The sequence below is a fragment of the Sebastes fasciatus genome, chromosome 17, assembly GCF_043250625.1.
Source record: "Sebastes fasciatus isolate fSebFas1 chromosome 17, fSebFas1.pri, whole genome shotgun sequence".
NCBI classification, from domain to species: Eukaryota; Metazoa; Chordata; class Actinopteri; order Perciformes; family Sebastidae; genus Sebastes; species Sebastes fasciatus.
Window position 1 is genome coordinate 25,403,985 of NC_133811.1, and position 22,718 is coordinate 25,426,702.

At 40.6% G+C, this 22,718-nt stretch overlaps 1 protein-coding gene across 2 annotated transcripts; it reads left to right on the top strand.

The window, feature by feature from the left end:
* Positions 1–1,065: 1,065 nt before the first annotated feature.
* On the top strand, positions 1,066–22,146 carry LOC141754450 (four and a half LIM domains protein 3-like). Of its 2 annotated transcripts, none has more exons than XM_074613504.1 (6): positions 1,066–1,242; positions 15,583–15,754; positions 18,069–18,243; positions 19,154–19,323; positions 19,646–19,832; positions 21,208–22,146. In XM_074613504.1, exons 2-6 carry the CDS (start codon positions 15,599–15,601, stop codon positions 21,357–21,359), a joined length of 840 nt encoding a protein of 279 aa, XP_074469605.1. In that variant the 5' UTR covers positions 1,066–1,242; positions 15,583–15,598; the 3' UTR covers positions 21,360–22,146. The 2 variants fall into 2 exon arrangements, with proteins under 2 accessions (XP_074469605.1, XP_074469606.1); XM_074613505.1 differs by having other exon boundaries at positions 1,219–1,343.
* The last annotated feature ends 572 nt before the right edge of the window (positions 22,147–22,718 follow it).

Here is a 22,718-nt window from a genome sequence, read left to right on the forward strand (position 1 = left end):
TCTTTTTTGTGTGTTTTTATTTCCCCGGGACCCTCCAGTTCGCTCCTGACCGCAGATGAAATGTCATGTAGCCGAGAAAACTCAGCAGAAAGGTTACACTTGAGAGTGAAAGACAATAAGTGTGGAGGGTTTAAAGCTGCCTCATACATGTGTGATGCCTGGCAACTGAGAAATGAAGCCATACATATGGTAAAAATGTATTTTAACCTCCCCTTTTTAGCCTTTTTAAACAGTATATAAGCAATTTATACACAGTCTATAACTATCACACGTTATAATGTGGTCGTAAGCAGACAGAACATATTTTTAAGAATATAAAATGTGAAGTATATTTATTTATTTTTTAATATTCATTATATATTATGAAGTATTAATTCATTTATAAATCGTCACTCTCATTACAACTGAACCAACTTCATCTCCATCCACGGATGAAAGCCATGACAAGTTAGCGGCTGAAAGCTCCGGGGGGAAATCAAGTAAGGGGACTTTGAGTTAAGGATTCTTTTATCAAACTCCTGTTTTCAGTGTCAGATTTGTACATGTGTATTAACAGTTAAAGAATGTTTTATAACGTATGAATAGTTAATAAATTTTTATAATATTTATAAACAGTTAATAAATGTTTTATAATATTTATAAACAGTTAATAAATTATTTATAATATTTATAAACAGTTAATACATATTTTATAACATGTATGAATAGTTAATAAAGGTTTTATAACATGTATGAATAGTAAATAAATGATTTATAATATTTATATTTATATATTTATTATATTTATTATCTATATATTTTATATATTTATATATCATGATGAGATTAAAACGCTGTAGAGCACATATAGCTCCTATTATTACAGGGACTTTCCATTTAGAGAGGTAATAAAGTGGTTTACATCAGCAGCTATAAGCCTATTATGTATTCAAAACAGTGAATCAGTCAGTCGACCTTCCTCCAGCTGAATGTCTCCACAAGGTGAGAGTCAGGCAGAGGGAGTGGAGAGCAGAAAGGGGAGGTGTTTGTCTGTGGGTTCGGTTGGTTTTTACGCAACACATGCTTCAGTCAGTGGAAACCAGTCAGTCTGCAGCTCGGCAGGAGTTTTTCACGGAGGATTTATTTAATTATCTGTCATTTTATACAGCAGAGACTGCTGAGATCCTGCAGAGAGACTCCTGAGAGACCTGAGAGCATCTCCAGCTAGAGGCTGCTGCTGCTGCTGCTGCTGCACAAAGAGAGGTACGTTACACATCTAGAGACCATTTATAGACCTGAAGGCTGCAACTCACAGCTCTGTCATGTGAAACAGGGGATGATGAGTGAATTTAAAGTGTGTTACTGTGAGTTTGCATTATTATAATCTCATATAAGACCCTCACCTGTCTTCACCTGTCTTCACCTGGTGCATTAATGAAGCATCTAATACATTTTTTAACATCTTTACCCTGTTTTTTAGTTGTTTTAACACACTGAGGCTTTATAATTCCTTTATAAATGATGTAAATAATGGGCTTTATTAGTGGTTAATAAGTTATTTATTTGATGTAATTAAGGAAAACAACCTTTGCGTTGCCAGGTTGTGAATACAATGACTGACCTTTGACATGTGACCACTTATTTTTTTTTTAGAAAAGTGTTGCAGAGAATCTAAACTAAACTTCAATGCATTAATGAGTTAATTACATTTATAACTGCAGACTTGATTGCTTGTTAGAAACAGACAATCTCAAGCATTTATTAATACTCTATTCTAGCTTCTATCCTAGCTGTTATTTTTAGCTTGTTTTTATTTTCTAATCTTTAATGTTTTTATAACTGTTTTAATTATGTCTTAATGTTCTTTTGCACTTTGTCACAATGTTCTTGAATGTTTATGTAAAGCACTTTGAATTGCCCTGTTGCTGAAATTTGCTCTACAAATAAAGCTGCCTTGCCTATTACCAAAATGTATGACTATACGTCATAACCAAATTGAAAGCTCAAACACCTGCCAGTGGGATTTTTTTCACAACCTGGCAACCCAAAATTTCTCTCTTATTCATTTCTTATAATTGATCTATTAAAGCTTTAGTAAATGATTTATTACTTGATAAAGACATTATAAAGCGTGACTCAGTACACTTCCAAGTCAAATATTTGACCCCCCACATCCAGGATAGAGCAGAGAGGATGTTCTTTCTTCAGAGTGAGGAAACGGTGGATGTTATTGGGGGTTGGGGGCCTGAACGGGGTCCAAAGTGAGTAACTGATCCTGTGAATAAGTGCTGCGGCCCCCGTTTTTCAAGTGGGATTTATGAGAGGGAGAACAAGGAGGCCTTTGAGGAAACAATCCCCTTGCTTTGATGTTTTCTTAAATTGGCCTTGGGTGCCCAAAGTAAAGCTTCATATCTTGACATTGAAAGCTTATTATAATGTTTTTTATATATATTAATTTGGAGGCGTGTTAACAAGCCACTCAGTCTGGTTGAGTTAGAGTGATGTCATGTCTCCTACAGATTACACATTTACTTCTGGAGGCTCAGCAAAGCCCCCCCACACCTCCTCCTCCTCCGGCACTGCTCATAGTTTCCATCACCGCACACCCATCCCCATCCCCATACATACCACCATCATGTTCCAATCCATTTGGGTGAAATTAATACATTCATTGAAACAATGCAGCTCTGGTTGCACGCGGGGTCGTTATTTTCGCACAGAAAGGAATTCCTGACTTTTTGTCTTTTTTTAGAAAACAGAGGGCGGAAGAAAAATGCTTTTCTTGTTTGCTTTTTCTTCCTCTTCTTCTTCTTCTTCTTCTCAACCACAACGTTTTGCCACGTTTTGACCACGGTCACATTCCTCTGAGATTCTTGCGTTGGGCGAAGGTTGCGCCTGCATGTGTATAGCTACAGTACAATCACTGGAGACGAGCCAGACACAAAATAAAAGATGATATTTTGGAATTGTCAAAGCGACCGAGGGTCATAAAAGTCAGACAGAGAGTCTCATCGTGAGTCAGTCTCACTCACATCACTTGTCTTTTCCATTTCCCGTTTCAGCTGCACGGCATGGGACAGAGTTTTAAAGGAGTAGTTTGACGTTTTGGAGAATGCGTTGATTTGATTTCTTGCTGAGGAGATGAAAAGATTGATACCACTCTCATGTCTGTATGCTAAATATGAAGCAAGAGCCAGCAGTCGGTTATCTTAGTTTAGCATAAAGACTATAGATAGAGGGAAACCGCCTAGCCTGGCTCCGTCCAAAGGTAACCACTAAGCTCACTAATCAACAGGAGGGAATAGGCGGATGTTTGACTGGCGTCCGGTAGTCGCTTTCAGTCCAAAATGGCGGAAGCGTAGCTCTGCTGCTGCTCCTCAAACGTCTAACTACTCCTTTAATGAATCAGAGGAAACATCACACATTAGTTTGAACTACAGTTTCCACTTCAGTTTGGAGTAAATGTCCTTTTTAAAGTCTGCATATATTTACACCCCCATCTCTAGTTGCTTGAAACCCTAAATCCATCTATCAGTATTTATCTGCAGGCGTAAAAGTTTGATTTTGACCAGTAGTTCTTGTTCTCAACTCAACCCGATAACAACGGCTCATCAATAGATTGAGTCTGAAACCAACATCTTTCTGAAGTCCAATAAAATCCCTCAGCAAACATGAAACAGAGACAGCTGGCCCAGTCCCTCAGAAAACAAACGTCTGTTACCATCAACACCCAGGACTTGACCTTTGCCAACGCCAGCTGGCAGCTGATGGGAAAATATGTTTACTTGTGTGTTTGTTTTGGACGATAGTTGTCGGTATTTTAAGATCAGGCCGACTGTTTATTTGTATCGGTCAGCGTTCGACTGAGTTTAATCCAAGTGCAACAAACACGCTGCCAAAAGTAACTTCGCTAAAGGTACTTCATTTTAAGAGACTTCATGACCGCACTTGATTACAATCTTTTTTAATCTGCCTTTCTACGTTTATTCTTTCGTCATTCGCAGAAACATTTAGACGTTTCACATATATTTTTAGCTACACTCGGTCCATCACTTTGGTCCAGACTGAAATATCTCAACAACTATTGGATGACATTTGTTTTACACATATTCATGTTCCCCAGAGGATGAATCCTATTCTGGACTTTCCCTGGCTCTAGCGCCACCGTCAGGTCAAACTTTGTCCAATAGGAGTCTGCAAAACGTGTCTGCGAGGTCGACTTAAAATGTTGCGATCACAAGGAATTGTGGGATGTTATTCTCTTCTTTCCTTTGGTAAAGGATGGTCCAGTGTATCCTCTGCTAAAGGAAGTACGAAAGGAAGCATTGAAGCACCTTTCCTTAGCGATTAGAGAATTTGACCAGCTCTTATCATGGCTGCTACTCAGATACTTCCAGGTCATTTCACTCAGTTAGGAACCTTCCTAACAGAAAAGGACTTTTCGATAGCAGCCTGAGTGTTGTTAATGTGTCCCTTAGATAAGTGATTTCCAAAAATGCTTTTGCTTGGAACTCCCAAGTTATGTTTAGTTTTCACCCCTTGTCACAGGCCTGGAGAGAATGATGTAATTTGGTAGAATCGTAGGGGAAATGGAGACGTTGTTCACTTCCAATTACTCAATTACAGTTAATTGTCAGCGGCAACCTGCAAAAATGGGGATTTTGACCTCTGACAAGTGAACAATTCAATTAATTCAAGTTTCCTCTCGACCTTGGGAACAGAATTTTGACAAATAGAAAATCTGAGAGTCCACTTTCTAGCTTTTTCCCTAGAGCTTCATCTCACAGTCTTCCTCTGTGAATAGAGTTTGGCTGAAAGCTCAATAGCAAGTAACCAAATTCGCATGTGGACTCTGACTAAGATGTGTTATTGTTTATTTATTACATGGCTGTGTTGAATACTCGATTCTGATTGGTCAATGAAGGCGTTCTGCGGTCTGTAAATTCTGTATAGCAGACCGTTGCTATGGACGCAGTTCTGATGTCGGACTCTGGCGGACCATTTTTGTGTGAAATTATTGATTTCTTAAGTAAGTTGCTGTGTAACAAGCGGGATAATGTACAGCTAGCGGGTCATTGTTGTGAAAGAATCTCCTTCAGGGCGATGAGAGACCAGTCGTGGATTCTTTCACAACAATGACCGACTCACTGTACATTATCCCCTAAAAAATATGTTTTATTTTCTAGTTAATCGAAGAAAAAAAGTTTCTGATAAAAAACAATGGAAGAATATGTGAGTTTAGATAGTTTTCTGTCACGGAAATGTACCCAAATTACATATTTCTTTCCAAGGAAATGACGAGGATATTATAGCACTATAAAATAAAACATTTTAGAGATCAGAGGAAATAAAACTACACAGTATTAAAAAAGAAATTTGAGTTTATTTTGTTCCTATTTTGTACCTCAGTAATCATCTGGCGACCCCCCATCCCAAGGAAGGAGCAGTAGCATCAGGTCACTGTGTGATGAAGTCTTGGCGTGGTGGTGACTTGTTTACTTGTTGTCTGACTGAGATCTGTTAGTCAGTTCTGACGACAGCAGCAGAGGAGAAACTGCAGCTGCAGCCCACATTGTTTCACTGGACAAACAAACAGCCAGCTGGAGACTCTTAAAACAAAACCAGGCATGTATTATTCTAGTCTTTAAAGGTGCTCTAACAGGTTGTCTCATTATATCCATCTTTGACACTAATTTGACCTTATAAGGATGCGTTTTTTTTCATGTTCAAGTAACCAAAAATAATGTTAAACATCTAAAGTGACACACATCTGGACATTGTCAATGTTTGAAACCGCAATAAGAAGCAGTTCATCCTGATGAGATCTTTAATCAGCGACTACAAAAATGCACAATGTGCGTTGATTTGTGTGCGTCGCGGCAGCTGAAATTAGCCTTGTGATCTGCAGGAAGCCGCAACACATTGAGCGTCTTTGTACCGGGGGATGAAAGGGAGCGCAGTCATCTGACAGCCATAAGAGACCAGCCTTGTTTTTCTTTTCTGTAATAGCTGCAAAACCATGAGGGGTGTCACTTTCCCCGCCGATGCTGCAGGGCTCCTCTGTTGTTGCCACACAGTATTGTGCCGCTGTCAATATTCTCATTCACCTCCCCAAAATCCAGGTTATGCAACCCAGTGAGTCGCACAATATACGGACTGTTCTGAGCTTCAGAGGCCGTTAAAGTACCCTAATCCATTTCTAGGGGGAATAAACAGTAAAGTGGGGTGGTAATTAAAAGCCAACTTTGTTACACGCTTTCCTGCTTTGACTGAATGCACACACAGTTTGGGTTATTTATAGAGTGGTACAGCAAAGGAGAAAGCAGTGATTGTTACGTTGAAGCATAAAAACCAAGAGTCTACAGTCACGCTAGCAGCCCTGTAAGGCTGCACTTATCGTTTACGAGCAACAGAATCGGAAAAACATCAGGCTCCGAGTGGTATTTCCCAGACAGAGATATTGAGAATTTATGACAATGAGATAATATCTGCCATAATAAAGTTTCAACAAACCACTGGCAACACGCCTGTAAAGCTGCCATCGCTGGCAGTTACATCTTAAATAAAACCCCAATATTACAATCAGTTTAGCTCATTTAAAAAGGAGCTATACATTGTTTGTATCTTATTTCATTTGTTAATGAACCATAAATATTTAAAGTAGCTAAAGGCAGTTCGTTTGACGTCATGGCTCCGTTTTGCTCTGATGTGCATCGTCAGCTGTGAGACCTTTGTATAGACGGGTGTGTGTCCAAATCATGTCCAGTTAGTTGAATCTATCACAGGTGGCACCAATCAAGGTGTACTAACATCTCATCAACATCTCGATTTCAGTCATAGCAAAGAGTCCGAATACTTACTGTATGTCAATGTGATATTTCAGTTTTGTCATTAAGGAGTGTATTGATGAGGGGAAAATGAATTTGAATGATTTAAGCATAATGCCGCAATCATAGACTGTATATAAGAAGTGGGTGTAGTCACCGTGACGTCACCCATTGGTCTGTGGACTGCCGTTTTGAAGCCTTGAGTTTGGCATTTTGGCTGTTGCCATCTTGGTTTTTGGTCATCTCCATATTGGTTTTTGGCCGTCGCCATGTTGGGTTTAGATCGTCGCCATATTGGGTTTTGGTTGTCTCCATATTGGGTTTTGGTCGTCTCCATATTGGTTTTTGGCCGTCGCCATGTTGGGTTTAGATCGTCGCCATATTGGGTTTTGGTCATCTCCATATTGGTTTTTGGCCGTCGCCATGTTGGGTTTAGATCGTCGCCATATTGGGTTTTGGTTGTCTCCATATTGGGTTTTGGTCATCTCCATATTGGTTTTTGGTCATCTCCATATTGGTTTTTGGCCGTCGCCATGTTGGGTTTAGATCGTCGCCATATTGGGTTTTGGTTGTCTTCATATTGGTTTTTGGTCATTGTCGTCTTGTTGGGTTTTGGTCATCGCCATATTGGTTTTTGGGCGTCTCCATGTTGGATTTTGGACGTCTCCATATTGGTTTTTGGGCGTCTCCATGTTGGATTTTGGACGTCTCCATATTGGTTTTTGGACGTCTCCATGTTGGGTTTTGGACGTCTCCATATTGGTTTTTGGGCGTCTCCATGTTGGATTTTGGACGTCTCCATATTGGTTTTTGGACGTCTCCATGTTGGGTTTTGGATGTCTCCATATTGGTTTTTGGTCGTTGCTATGTTGAAAAACTAAAAACTCACATAATATATGAAACAGTCTCAACAGGAAGGGGGTACAGGGACTGTAATCCCCCCCAAAAAAGGACTGAGGCTGTTTTACAATGCATGAATTAGTATTTTGTGTCTCTGACAGATTTAACACTTACCTTTATGTTTTGTTCCACTGGATTTTATTACGTGTGACAGCTGTTTTCTTCATGGAATAATCTGGTTTGTAAACCTCAGACATGAAGTCTAAATTCCTCCACGGGGGGAAAATAAACAGTAACACCCAGCAGCAGCAGCAGCAGCCCTCATGGCTAGCAGACAGTTTCTGGCTGCGGTCGTAAGAAACTGTCCAGGTTGTGAAGGAGTAAAAACAACAGCAGCGAGCCATGAAGGGACATGAGACAGGAGGCCCTGATCCTGGGAGACAGTTGCCATTTGGCCGCCGCTACAAAGCACTCCTGTAAATCTCTCACCGGGACAGTCAGTGTATCAGTAGAGGAATCCAATATGTTCTCTCATCAAGGTGAATTGTGGTCTTAAATACTTTCACAGCCACGCTACTAGAGAGCGAGTGCTCAGACAGGATGGATGAGTGTTTGGTTTAATGTCTTGTGTTGAGGAGGAGGAGAACAGGGGCGACAAGTATTCTTGGGTGTGAGCCAAGAGGACACCTGTAGAGTAAAGTGAACGCCTCCTAAACAAGGAGCTGACTACATGTGAGTCAGTGATTCAGAGACTATTAGTGTCAGACAGTCTGCAGGGTGTGAAGATGAACACATTCTTAACAGATGTTTGTTTTCAGTGTGTCGTGACCTTTAAGCGAGATATATGGAAGCAAATAATGGGTAGTAATAAGAATCTTATGAACGACTGAAAACCTAATTTTGAATTTTAAATCCCATTGAATTCAGGACAAACATAATTTACTTTGAAAACCATCTACATGACTTTATGTGGTCTGAATTCCCTTCAATTTTCAATAGACAATTTGTACAGTGAGAAAATGTAAGTATCAAAACTGCATTAAAATGGCATCAAATTTAATAAGTTCAATTCGTTCGATCACGTATGATATCTTACAAAAAGTTATTCCTCATTTTTCGTGCATTTTCCTATGAATGTCCAGCAACACGTGTCGAATTCCCCTCGTTGCATGCATACAGTCTTTTCAGAATAAACTTCCGTCTTCGCAGGAAACTACTTGGTTAGGTTTAGGACAAGATCGTGGTTTGAGTTAAAATTTTAAATATATATATATATATATATATTTAAAATAACTGCAGAACTGGCGTTACTTGGTACGGAAGTTACGTGACAATTAAAGCAATGTTGACTTCTGGTTTCATGCAGGACACTAACAGCGGTCTCCTAGGCGAAAGTCTGGTGTTTTTTTGGGGTTAAAATAACTACGGAAGTGGTGTTACTTAAGTTTGGAAGTTACATGACAAATAACTCAATGTTCGGGTTAAAATATCTACGGAAGTGGCGTTACTTAAGTACCGAAGTTACGCTACGAATAAACCAACATTAACTTAAGGTTTCACACAGGGATATGAAAAAAAAAAGAAAAAGTCTGGGTTTTTTTTGGGTTAAAATAACTATGGAAGTGGCGTTACTTAAGTTTGAAAGTTACATGACAAATAAGTCAATGTTTGGGTTAAAATAACTACAGAAGTGGCGTAATTAAGTACCGAAGTTACGTAACGAATAAACCAATGTTTACTTCTGGTTTCACACAGGGTTACGAAAAACCTTCTACAACTTTTCTACTACTGTTTCTACAGTATGAGTCTTACCATATCAGCCGACTATAAAGTCATAATTGACTGTCCTGTAGGAACCATAAAATATTGTTTTCAACAATGATGGATTTTAATTAGACGCTTTTGTGTTTTTGGCTCGAGTCCCATAAGAATTCCCTATTGGACGTTTAAAGGAGAATTTGATGACAGACAAACAGCTGGAGACCCACAGAATGTGTTCACAGATGTCGTGGCTCAGGAAGAGGAACATAAAGCTCAAAACTGGGAAGACTATGTCCGGAAGGAAAACCATTGTTCTATCACTGCATTCATCGTAGACATGGACGGACGAGAATAGAAACCCGAACCCTCTTTAGTGACTTTAGGAGGGAAGTGGGGCTGATTTCCCCATCCATCCAGACAGCAATCTGACAGAAAACAGACATAGGATGGGATGTTTTCTCTCAGTTTGCTTCGGTCCTCCTTGTTTTGTTGACCCAGCTCGGTGCCCTGTAAGAGGAAGCTGTGCTGTTATCTGCAAGGGGGGGTTATGCATGGATGGGATGTCCTCGGTGTTGTGCTAACATGGCATTGGGAGGAAAAAGTCTCCGAACGAGCTGCAGAGGAGCGGGAGTTCTGGCATCGACTGCAGAACATGACCGAGAGCAGACTGTGTTTATCTTCTTCGTGTTTATCTGAAATTGCTGCATCATTGGTTATAAGAAACAAAATGTTTGATAGCAGTAAGACACGGGGAATGTAAACTGCACTCTCACGATGACTCCGTTAGCAGACCAGATGCAAATACTTGGAGGTTACAGAGCATGAAGCGCATTACCTGTAAATGTGCGGAGCGGGAAATCCATCATCATGCATGACGTTTAATTCATACCAGCTTCATAAAACAACAAAACAAATGTATTCCTGAGAAAACAAGTGGCCTTCATTAGTTTGGATCGAGCTCTGGGTCGTCTCATTGTTCAGGCCGAGCCGGTGACGTCTTCCAGGGGGAGGGATGCGGGGGGGTCTCGGCTCATTCCTCGATCCCTCGGAGAGATTTCAAAGCCACACGATTTCTCGGCTGCACTTTGTTGAACCCACCTCCTCTTTTCTGTCATTATAAAAACATGTCAAATCCCCTCCGTGACCAAAATAGGGCGGAAAAAAAATTATAAACAATTACAGTTTCCAAGTGAAATATTTAAGCGTCTGCCTTTGTAAATGTTCCAGACGTTGTGATCCTGAACATGAACAACATATACCCAGAGAGACCTCTCCTTATCCATAATCTTTATCCACACTGTATATATACCTCTCTGAGCCATGCCTGCCCCGTCTTAACTATTCCACGGGATGGTGTTTTAACCTCCCACACTTCATTTCCTCACTCATTTCCCTCTGCTGCTGCAGAACATGGGGTCACATACCCTGCTAATGCCTCGCTGTGTTCAGTAATAATGGTGGGATGATGTTATTGTTATTTCCACCTGTCCTTCCTCTGCTCCGAGAGCGCTCAATCAGGTCATTGATTTAGATTAAGAAAGGAGGCTTCTTCTCAAGGTTAAGTGACCCTTGAGATGCATCATCTTGTTTTTAAGAGGCTCTAGACAAGTGAATTATTTATTTATTTTATTTTATTTTTTAGATATTTTTATTTATTTATTTATTTATTTTTTTTAAATCTTTTTTTTTTTTTTTTTTTCATCTCCTAACGTATTTATTGATTTTATTTTTCTTTTATTTCCCATCTTACTTTTTCTGATAGGGTATATATTCAGTATATTTCTCTGTATTGTTGTCTATGATTTTAACTTTATTTATCCAGAATTTACATATCTCCTCTGTGGTCAGCTGTGGTTGCCTTTGTTTTTGCTTTTAGTGTGAGCAGATGGTTGTTGGGTTGTGACGCGGGTGACTATCGTTGAGAAAAACAAAAATTCTTTCCCTGTACTGTTACTGTTTTATTCATTATTGACAATAAGCAGGGCGTAACTATTGAAATGTAGTCGCAGAATAAACAAACCTTACAAATGTAAAAAAAAAACTAGATACTGACATTGTTTTACCTACAAATTAGGATAAACCCATGCTTGCTGAGTCATTTTGAACCCTGTTGTTTTCTCATTCTTATTTCTTGCCCGCTGGCGTGTGGCTTTTCAATTACACTGCTGACGGGCCAAAAAATCTTCAGCAAAAAAACAACCAAAAGCTTCACTCAACTTGTAGCAGTCCCTCATTCTTTGATACTTTCTGTCATTTCCCAATTAATTTGAGCTGAATGTCACCAATCCTTTGAGTTGATTGGAGGGTTATTCAGATCACCTGTTGTGCAAGGTGTGTGGACCGGCTGCTAATTAAGAACTGAGAGCAGCTCGGTGCATTTCCCCTCTTGGCCAATCAGGGTATGACGACGCCCTTTCTTTAGGGCATTTAGGTCGTTTCAGGAGATATTCAGCTAGAAATGCTGGTCTTTAGGCCCTTTGAGACTTTGTTGCTACCTCTGTAGGATTTATTTTGTTATAACCTCCACCAAGGCCAAAGGCCTAGGAAGGAAGTTATGTTTTCGCCGCCGTTGGTTTATTGGTTGGTTTGTTTGTTGGTTTGTTTGTTTGTGTGTGACCAAAAGTCTGTGATGGATTTGAATGAAATTTTTTGGAGGGGTGGGGTGTGGCACAATGAACAATCCATTAGATTTTGGTGGCGATCCGGATCATGATCCGGATTCAGGAATGACCCCGCCTCTTTGTGAGAGCAGAGAGATACGTGTGTGGATGTGTGGCGAGACATCGAGGTGCAGGAGCTGCTGGCTGTCTGCGGTGAGAAAGAAAAAAGCGCTAGATGACGGGATGAAAGACACCATAGTGTAACGTCACACAGACATAACAAGGCTGCTGAATGAGAGCGGCATCTGCCGATACGTTACACAGAAACACACCGTGTTAATAACAAGCCGACCATCTCACGGTACCGCCAGCTGTGAGCTGTGATCTGTTTTTAAAGTCACGCACCTTGGCAGAGGTCTGTGCTCTCCGAGCACCATTCTAGTTTTCAATGAAACCCCCTTTATACACATTTCCTTATTATCAAAGAGGCATTTCCTTATTAGTGAAGTGGCATTTATTTTATTATTAAGGAGGCACTTGTGGAATTAGTTTCTCCCAGTAAATATTTGCGTATTATGTGTTTGGGAACTGGTTCTCAGGCTTCTTCCCAAACTGTGGAAAACTTGTGAATCAGTACCACCACCACAATCTGGAGTTCATTTTATTACCCCAGTTTGTTTAGTGGCATGGCAAGCAAGAATATAAAAAGCTCCATAATGAGGCAAATTGAGATTTGAGACACAATCAACCCCATTAACAAACTTTTATGAGAAAATACAGAGCAGTTAAAAATTGGATAAAGTTGTGCTTTTGGAGGAAGTACTGCTGAAATTAAAAAGTGTCCTGGGAGTATTTATTTAAGAATGAAACAGATCATTCTCTGAAAACAAAAGGAAACAGTCTTATACAGTTATGAAGTAGGATCTGTGAAGTGCTCTATGTAAAACAAGTAAGGGTGACTTTGGGGGAAGCCTTAGTAATCATCCTTAGCTGCCATAGAGTAGAGTACGTTATCAAGATCTCACATAAAACAAAAAGCTAAAGTTTCAGCAATAAAACATCTTAATGGCATTGTGATTTTGTTACTGATAACAAGAGAAAGTTTTGCATTTTAAGGGAGAGTTGTGGACAAAAGGACTAAACTAGATAAACGAGTGGTACTGCCCTTTAAACGAAGGCTAAACAAAGATGAAAAAAGCCCTCGAGAGATCCTTTGAAATAGAGACCGCTGTTTCAGTTCAGCTCCCAACAATTAATATTGTTTAGTTCTTCTTTCTCAACGCCAAACCACCGCAGGGGGTTTCATACAAGAATGAGGGGGAGGGAGAGCCAGACATTATAAGCTTTCACTTATTACTGATGAAACAGCAGAAGAGGTTTTATCATTACAGGCCTGATTTACCATAAATCAACTCAGAGTTCATTCAGTTCTTTCTCTGCTTGCGGGAAATGTTTTCCGGATGTGGAACATTTTTGAACAATAGTTAACTGTTAACTGCGGTATGATGTCTTTTGGTTACACCGTCTCCATTTCTTGTTTGTTGAAGGTTCATCTAAATAGGATTCACCACATTTTTAAAAGTCACCACCAACCACCTCCTCCTCCTCCTCCTCTCAGACTCTGGTCATCTCAACATTTTCATTCAACTTTTGACACCATCAACCACACCATTCTTCCTCAAGATAAGATAGAACTTTATTTAACCCGATGGGAAATTGTTGCAGCAGTTGCAATACAAAGTAGGAGAGAGTGCAAATATAAAACATCAATAAAAAGATATCCAGAATCCAAAATGTACACCTCCTCCTCCACCACTGCTTCTTTGTCCCAAGGTGTCCCCCAGGGTTTGATACATCAGACCGGCAATACGTCATCCAGAGTAGGCTCGCATGACCATGCCTCCTTATAGGGGAAAACAATCCCGTATTTTCGGTAACGGAGTCAACAGAAGAAGTTGAACCATGTCTCCAAACTTCTACTTTAAACAAACCGGTAATAGTAATAACGCTATGCCGAAGAGTTGCTGTGTAGCTGGTTGCACAAACAATAAATCCAAAAATACTGATCTCCGATTTGTTCCCCTGCCGTGTCCTAAAAAAAATCTAATAGAGGATCTTTATGGCTCCACGTCATAGACCAGACCAGCACGACGTCTTCTCCGAGACTGCGCTCCCTTTTAGGGGAAAGAAACTCGCCGTCACAGGAGAGAAAATTATGAAAAGCTGTTTTGTAGCAGGTTAACCGAGGCTTTCACACTGAGATCTGAGGCACATACGATACATGAATATTCACTGTCACTGAGGTAAATCACTAAATGATGCAGGTGACAGTGACTAACATGGCTAGATAACATTAGCTTGAGTGTGAGGCTGCTGCAGTAATACAGTCATACTTTAACGTTATAGCAGCATCAGACGTCGTCTCCAACGGTTGGCTATTAACAAGTTGGTTATTTAAAGACAACACTTAGCCTGACGTGATTCAATCAGATATGTAGAGATTCTGGATAAGCAATATCCAGCCACTGTGTTCGACGGGGGAAGACTGAAGGGACATGGCAGCGATCAACCTTAAATTATCAAGGTATCGTAAATGCTCAGGTTCAAGCAAAAATAATTATTAGACATGTATAAAACAAACGTTTGTATAACAAGAGCTGAATGCATACGAATTTGTCAAAATTACAATCCAAACACACGTCAAATTGCATTGAAGTCTACGGGATCTTCGGTTTCTTTCCCCCAAAAGGGGGCGTAGCCTTGACTTTTTGCCAAGTACCCGTATGTGCCGGTCTGATGTATGTTTGGTCCTCTCCCGTTCATTACCCTACATGCTCCCCCCTTGGTAACATCATCCGTCTCAATGGTTTCCACTTCCGCTGCTACGTCGATGATGTCCATCTCTACATTTCCATTAAATACACTACGTCACTGCAACTCACTCCACGTTGACCAACTGCACTGCCAAAATTAAACTGTGACTGCAAGCCAATTTTCACAAAAACAAACTGTGATAAATCTGATATGATCATCAATGGTCCCAATTAACCTCAATTTTCAATAGCAGACTCTCTTTTTGAGCACGACGCAAATCTCATTAACCAAAACAGCCTTTCTTCCACTTCAAACATATAGCTTCCCTGAAACTTTGAGCCATGCTTTCATCACATCCAGACTCGACTACTGCAATAGCATTATTTATGGTACATCACCCAAAGTCCTAAATGAACTTTAGTACATCCAAAAAGACTCAAAACTCACCTTTTTACTGTACAACTGCTTTTAATGTTTGATTTAATGTTCTGTACTACCCCGTGCCTCTGGTGTTTTTAATAATCTAGGATCTTTTTAACGTGTTGTACAAAGCGTCTTTGAGCGCCCTAAAACTTTTGTTTCTTTACTCCCATTTTTGCTCTCTGATGTTGGTCTTACTTTCTCAGCTGTATATCCAAAAACTGTCTGCCTCCCTTCTTCCTGCCTTCTCTCTGTGTCTTACTAATCTCACTCCTCCTCCTTCCTGCGCTGTCTTCTTGCTGATAGCGAATGCTAAACTGTGTCTGTGAATTCTCTTTCAGCCAGAATAAAGACATCATGAGTGACCAGTTCAACTGCAAAAACTGCAACGAGTCCCTGTGCGGACGCAAATACATCCAGGTGGAGGACAAGCCTCACTGCATCCCCTGCTACGACGGCCTGCACGCCAACACCTGCGAGGAATGTAAAGAAATCATCGGCCATAATGCCAAGGTAAGCTGTACGGGGATAGACAGTGACCAAGTATATTTACTCAACCGCTGTACTTAACAATCTTGAAGTATTTGTGTTTTGGATTTATACTTCTGCTCAACAACATTTCAGAGGGTAATATTGTACTTTTTTACACTACATTTATTTGAAAGCTATGGTTAGAGATTTAGATGCAAAATATGTGAAGCTTTTATAAATGATAGTTGCAACTAACTACATTTTTCCTTGTCAATTAATCTGACAATCATTTTCTTGATTAATCAATTAATTATTTGGTCTATTAAACCTCTAAAAATAGTGAAACATGCCCATCACAGTGTCCCATAGTCCAAGGTTCAAATGTCTTATTTTGTTCAACAAACCCAAAGATATTCAGTTTATAATGATTTAAAACAGAGAATAGCAGCAAATCCTCAGCTGAAACCAGAGAGTAGTTGGCATTTCATTGAAAAATGAGGATTAATCAACTATCAAAATAGTTGCCAATTCATTTTCTGTTGCTCAAGTAATCGTTTCAGCTTTATCATAAATATGATGTATCGCTTTACATAAAAAAACTACCCAAGAGTAGCCTGTATACAATAAGTAAGGGATAATGTACAGCGAGTCGGTCATTGTTGTGAAAGACTCCCTGACTGGTCTCTCATCTCCCTAAAGGGGATTCTTTCACAATAATGACCCGCTGTCTGTACATTATCCCGCTTATTACACGGCAACTTACTGAAGAAATCAATATTTTGACACAAAATCGGTCCGCCAGTGCGACATCTGAACTGCGCCCATAGCAACGGTCTGTTATACATAGCAACGGTCTGTAATTCTACAGACCGCAGAACGCCGTGACTGCATCAGTTTTCTAACTGCTTTTACAAACCAGCTGGCGTTCCTGGAAAACTCTCCCTCCAGAACACCAAATTGTCCGTAATCCCCTTTAAGTTGCTTAAAGCCTTAGTTGGTGAAAATTAAAAACAGTGTCCTGAAGGAAACACCCACAGACGTCATGAGGCCATCGGTGTCCTGTGAGTTATGGACTCCCTGTGAGGGATTGGCAGTAAATTACGCTCCTGCTTGCTTTGGCCGTCCCTCCTCCGCACAAGACATAACAACATCCATCCTTCATCCCGCTCCGTTCCTCTGCTTTGGTTGTTTCTTTCACCACCAAACTCCACGCCTCAAAAATAAGTTTTTCACCCACCGTTAAATGAAGCCATTTATCACAGAGCTCTCCTGAACTGCAGATGAACTGGAACACAAGCAGCTGTTGGAAGAAAAAAAAAAAGTGGGTTATTCAGATTTTTTTTTTTTAAAGAAAAGGGAATGCACAAAAACCTCTCTCATGTTTGGAGGACAGCGGGATGTCGTGGAAAGTAGGAAACTTCAGGGCTGACTAAGACTCCCATGTCGAGGAACTGAGTCCTGTGATTGACCGTGACCTCTGACCTCCAAGCAGATAGGGGGGGCAGCAAATAGAGAATCTCCCTGTGAGGAACAATAACATCGATTAAAATATTTAATCACGATTAATCGCAAATAAATCTTTTATCTATTCAAAATGTACCTTAAAGGGAGATTTGTCAAGTATTTAATACTCTTATCAACATGGGAGTGGGCAAATATGCTGCTTTATGCAAATATATATATATATTTATTACTGGAAATCAATTAACAACACAAAACAATGACAGATATTGTCCATAAACCCTCACAGGTACTGCATTTAACATAAAGAAATATGCTCAAATCATAACATGGCAAACTGCAGCCCAACAGGCAACAACAGCTGTCAGTGTGTCGGTGTGCTGACTTGACTATGACTTGCCCCAAACTGCATGTGATTATCATAAAGTGGGCATGTCTGTAAAGGGGACACTCGTGGGTACCCATAGAACCCATTTACATTCACATATCTTGAGGTCAGAGGTCATGGGATCCCTTTGAAAATGTCCTTGCTAGTTTTTCCTCATCAAAATTTTACGCAAGTTTGGAGCGTTATTTAGACTCCTTCGCGACAAGCTTGTATGACACGGTAAATGAGTGGCGTTAAAACCAATTTGTGTCACGCATTAACTTTGACAGCCCTCTTTTGTCCCTTTTATATTAAATACAAAAATGCCATGAGAAAAAACATGATTGACTGTATTGTCAATACCTTGTATTTTAGAAATGTAGTGTGTCTTACAAATGGAACAAAATAGATTTTGAGCAATGTGTTTTTATTAAATACCTTTGATCATATAATTTACTATAGGGACATTTTAATCCTGACTGGTTTTACAATCTCTAATTGCTCCTTCTCCTCCTCCTCTCCCTCCAGGAGCTCTTCTACCAGGAGAGACATTACCACGCGCACTGTTTCCGCTGTTTCCGCTGCGAGCGCTCTCTGGCAGACGAGCCCTTCACCAGCCAGGAGGAGGCGCTGGTGTGCAGCGACTGCTACTGCAGCGAGTATTCCTCCAAGTGTGTGTCCTGCGACAAGACTGTCATGCCAGGTATAGTGACGACAGTAAAGACTTGGCTGCATCGCTTTTATGCCTCCAACACCAAGTTCACAAACCTCCTCCGGGACGCATCATTGAGTAATCGCTCAAATAGTCAGAAAGTTCACACCCTGTCTCTGCGGGGATAAAGAGGCTAATGAGTTGTTGTTATCCGGGGTGTGACAGCTTAGATGTGACAGGATGATTGTTTCCTCGCTCTGCTGAAAATATCTCTCGGCAGGGTTTCTCGGCTCCGGCCGCTGTGACGACACGAGGTGCAGCGGCGGTGTCGGATGACTGAGAATTACCCGGGCCTGTGGCTAGTGTGGGATATCATAACTCACCAGTTCTTTTCTGAACTGAGCGGTCATTTTCTTCAGTTTCTGCTCAGCCTGGAATGCCTTTAAAAGCCGCCTACGTTTTCTTAAAAAGTGCAGCCAAGTTCAAAACATCATCATGCCTTCGGGCTGCAGTTCAGGTCTCAAAGGTCGTAAAACAAGGCCAGTGATTAAAGGAACTCAGAGGCATGACCGGCTCCTAGCTTTTATAAACCTCTGCAGTGAAGCATGCGTTTCTTAGCAAAGAAAAACAGCCACATATGAAATGGTTAAAACTGTAAAATAAATACAAAAAGCAGTGTAAGGATGCCAGCTAGAGCTTTGCTTTGTTACAGCTTGTCAGGTTGTTTAGATGCGAGATAAGCTGGAGTAATTGTACGGTGCAGAAGGGCTTGCATAAAAACAGGTTTAGCCGTCACACTGAATCATCATTTTGCTCTTCATTCCAGTGTGTAGTTACATCACACAGCACGGCAGAAATCAAGAAGGAATGCCACAAGGGTTTGCAAATGTCAGGGAAGATATCAACAAACAATCTCAATTTCCATCCTCATCTGCTCCTTTTCTTTTTGTTCCTCTGACAGGATCGAAGCTGTTGGAGTACGGCGGCTCCACGTGGCACGAGGACTGTTTCGTGTGTCACGGCTGCGAGAAGCCGATAGGTGCCGAGGCCTTCATCCCAGACAGCAACAACTACTACTGTGTGCCGTGCTACGAGGGCAGAGTCGCTCCTCAGTGCAGCCACTGCAAAAAGGTCAACCAGCATCTTGATTAATCCGTCGAGAACTTTTTCAATTAATCATTTGGTTGATAAAATCCATCCATCACTGTTTCCCAGAGTTCAAGGTGACATCTTCAAATGTCTTGTTTATCAAACCATCAGACCAAAAACGGAAAGATATTCCATTCAAAGCGCTATAAAACATAGAATAGAAGCAAATCTCTACAATTGAGAAGCTAGAACCAGAGACTGGTGTTTTGCTTCTTAAATGACTTAAAGGATAAATCACTTATTAAAAGAAGCGTCTTGAATTGTCACATTTGACTGATACAGTTTGTGTTTGTGTTCCCTGCAGGCTCTGACTAAAGGAGGGGTGACCTACAAGGACGAGGTGTGGCACAAAGAGTGTTTTCTCTGCACGGGCTGCAAAGCTCCGCTGGCTGGCCAACCCTTCACCTCGCAGGGGGACAGTCCGTACTGCGTCAAGTGTTTCAGCAGCCTTTACGCCAAGAAGTGTGCTGGCTGCAACACGGCCATCACAGGTCAGTGGAGAGCACAGGACCACCGAGTTGTTGTTGTTGTCTGCACAGTATCCCTGCTTCAATTCTGTCTGGGGTTGTTTATCACCTCCCATTTTCTCACTGTGACTCTGGTCTGTCTCGACGATGTACTATCAATAAAACGTCAAAACAGTTCTCTTCAACAAACAGGTTTAGGCAGTAAGGTGAGTCAGGGTTTTAAATCTTGGCTCTGATCCTTTCTCTGTGGTTTGCACATTTGCATAATATCCTCTTCTTGTGTTGTGTAGTTTGTTCCTATTATCCAAAGAATTTACTTCACAATAAAAGCCACACCGTGTTGTGTTTGAGCTTTTATAGTGAACCAACAGCAATAGAAAATGTCCTGTTATTAGCAGTAAATTCATACAGTTTTGATACTGTATATGTTTACCATGAATCCTTCATGTGTATGAAGACAATTTGACTCCCATTGGGGAATGGCGGACCCTGCCACTAACAATTAAATCGACTATATAGGCTACTGTAGAGGGCTAATTACACAATGTAATACATTGAATGGCTATTGCTGATGAAATGCTGACTATAAATAGCACCAAAAACTTTGATTTCATGAACTTTAAACCTGCAATATGTAATTTTTCTTTTTCCACTTGTGAGCATTATCATTCATTTGGAGTCCTGTTTGTGTCCATCTGATGAACGTTCAATATTCACTCTCTTTTAGCTCTGTTTTTGGTCTCCACCAACTCCTGAGGGAAATATCTGACTCTCTAGCTGCTAAATGCTCCACTATGTTCACCAGCCAGTCTCTTAACTGTCTCTCGCTGCTGTTTGGTGCTGAGCAGGAAGTGTACATTGGGTTTTTAGAGCTTTTTCAGTGAAAACAGCTGCCTGCTGCCGCGGAAAACAACACTATGAGAACTGTGAGAATGAACTAAAACAGTAAAATTGCGGGCCGGACAGCTGAACAATGAGCTGAGATTCATCCTTCAGGCAGTTCAGGAGTGTTTTTGTGGGGGAGAGTAACTCCCTTTGTGCTTTGTAACAACCTTTGACATGCATAAAAACACTATATAACACACTAAAGGAAAGGGGAAAAAGCTCAAAAGCATAATAGTTCCTCTTTAAAGAAAAAACAATGCAGGTACTATTAGGTCCATTATCCTCTTTATCTCACCTCTTTATAGTATTGGCAAAGAAACGTAACATGCCAGAGTTAAATGAGGACTTTAATTAGATGCCTTTGACCACAGCTATGAAGCAGAATACCAGCAGGTTGACAGAACTGACAGTGCTTTCTTTTTGTTACTGCCAGCTGCTGGTGTTATTAAATTGTCTACCCCTAATAAAACATTCCTTCATTAGTTGCTCACGTGTTGTATTTGTGTCTTCTCAGGGTTTGGAGACGGGAAGTACGTGTCTTTCGAGGAGCGGCAGTGGCACAAGCCGTGCTTCAAGTGCTCGCGCTGCTCGGTGTCGCTGGTGGGCTCCGGCTTCTTCCCCGACCGCGACCAGATTCTGTGTACAGACTGCAACAACGAGGACTGACCACACCACCAAACCTACGCCTGTAACACCTGCAGCGAATATCGAACACTAAACCTCAGCCTTGCACACGAACACTGCGATATCACTAATTCACTCACAGTGTAAAGCTGATACAAAGCTCAGTATTCACAACTCTCCTCGGCCTTTAGCACATTGACATGTTTGTATAAATTCTACAGAAATGATGTGTGTGTATGACTTTGTTTTTCTTTATTTTTTATGGTTTGCACATCAAAGACTAAATAAAATATACAAAACATATATGTAAACCTTTAAATTAAACTGTTTTCCACTTTTTTTATGACTGCTAGAAGGAACCAAAATTTGAATGTTATGACCAACGCTTGGCAACGTGTTTCTACTTTTTAAAGAATATTCCAATATATAAACCTACCCTTATTCTTCTTATTTGTTGAAAATGAACTGTATATTTTCTTTTTTTTTCAGCTTAAAACAGTCTTTACTGTCGTACCTGCAGTAATAATAAATGATGAAAGAATGAAGTGATAAATCAAAAGGGTGGTGTGTAAATTATTTGTCTATGTGAGTGTGAAAAGGTTTCCTCAAAACATCACACTGGAAATACGTCATCCAGAGTAGGCTCTCAAGACCACGCCCCCTTTTGGGGGAAAACAATCCCGTGTTTCTTGTAGACGGTAACTGAGTAAACAGAAGAAGTTGAAAGATGTCTCCAAACGTATACTTTAAACAAACCTGTAATAGTAATAACGCTATGTTGAAGAGTTGCTGTGTAGCTGGTTGCACAAACAATAAATCCAAAAACGCTGATCTTTGATTTGTTCTCCTGCCGTGTCCTAAACAAGATATAATAGATGGACTTTATGACTCCAAGCTATAGACCAGACCAACATCGCGTCATCGCCGAGGCTGCGCTCCCTTTTAGGGGAAAGAAACTCGCTGTCACAGGAGAGAAAATGATGAAAAGCTGTTGTGTAGCGGGTTAACCGAGGCTTTCACACTGAGATCTGAGGCACATAAGATACATGAATATTCACTGTCAGAGTGGTAAATCACTAAATGATGCTGATGACAGTGACTAGCGTGGCTACCTAACGTTAGCTTGAGTGGGAGTTTGCTGCAGTAATACAGTCATACATTAACGTTATACCAGCATCAGACTGTCATCGCCAACTAAATCTCAGCCTATAGATCAAACAGTTGGCTATTAACAGGTTGGTTATTTACAGACAACATTTAGCCTAACGTGATTGTATATGAAGAGATGTCTGGAAAGTCCCCAGGAAGAGCGCCAGGCTTTGAAGCAAATTTTCGTAGTGGCCAAATGGCGGTACTACAACTTAAATGTCCGTCACGTGATGCCATTGGGCCCAAAAAGAC

What these genes read in the sequence shown, in the direction of transcription:
- LOC141754450 (XM_074613504.1), top strand. Translation starts at nt 15,599, where the DNA reads ATGAGTGACCAGTTCAACTGCAAAAACTGCAACGAGTCCCTGTGCGGA. An exon ending in CGACAAGACTGTCATGCCAG is followed by an intron (nt 18,244 to 19,153) that starts GTATAGTGACGA and finishes TTCCTCTGACAG; the next exon opens with GATCGAAGCTGTTGGAGTAC. An exon ending in AGTGCAGCCACTGCAAAAAG is followed by an intron (nt 19,324 to 19,645) that starts GTCAACCAGCAT and finishes TGTTCCCTGCAG; the next exon opens with GCTCTGACTAAAGGAGGGGT.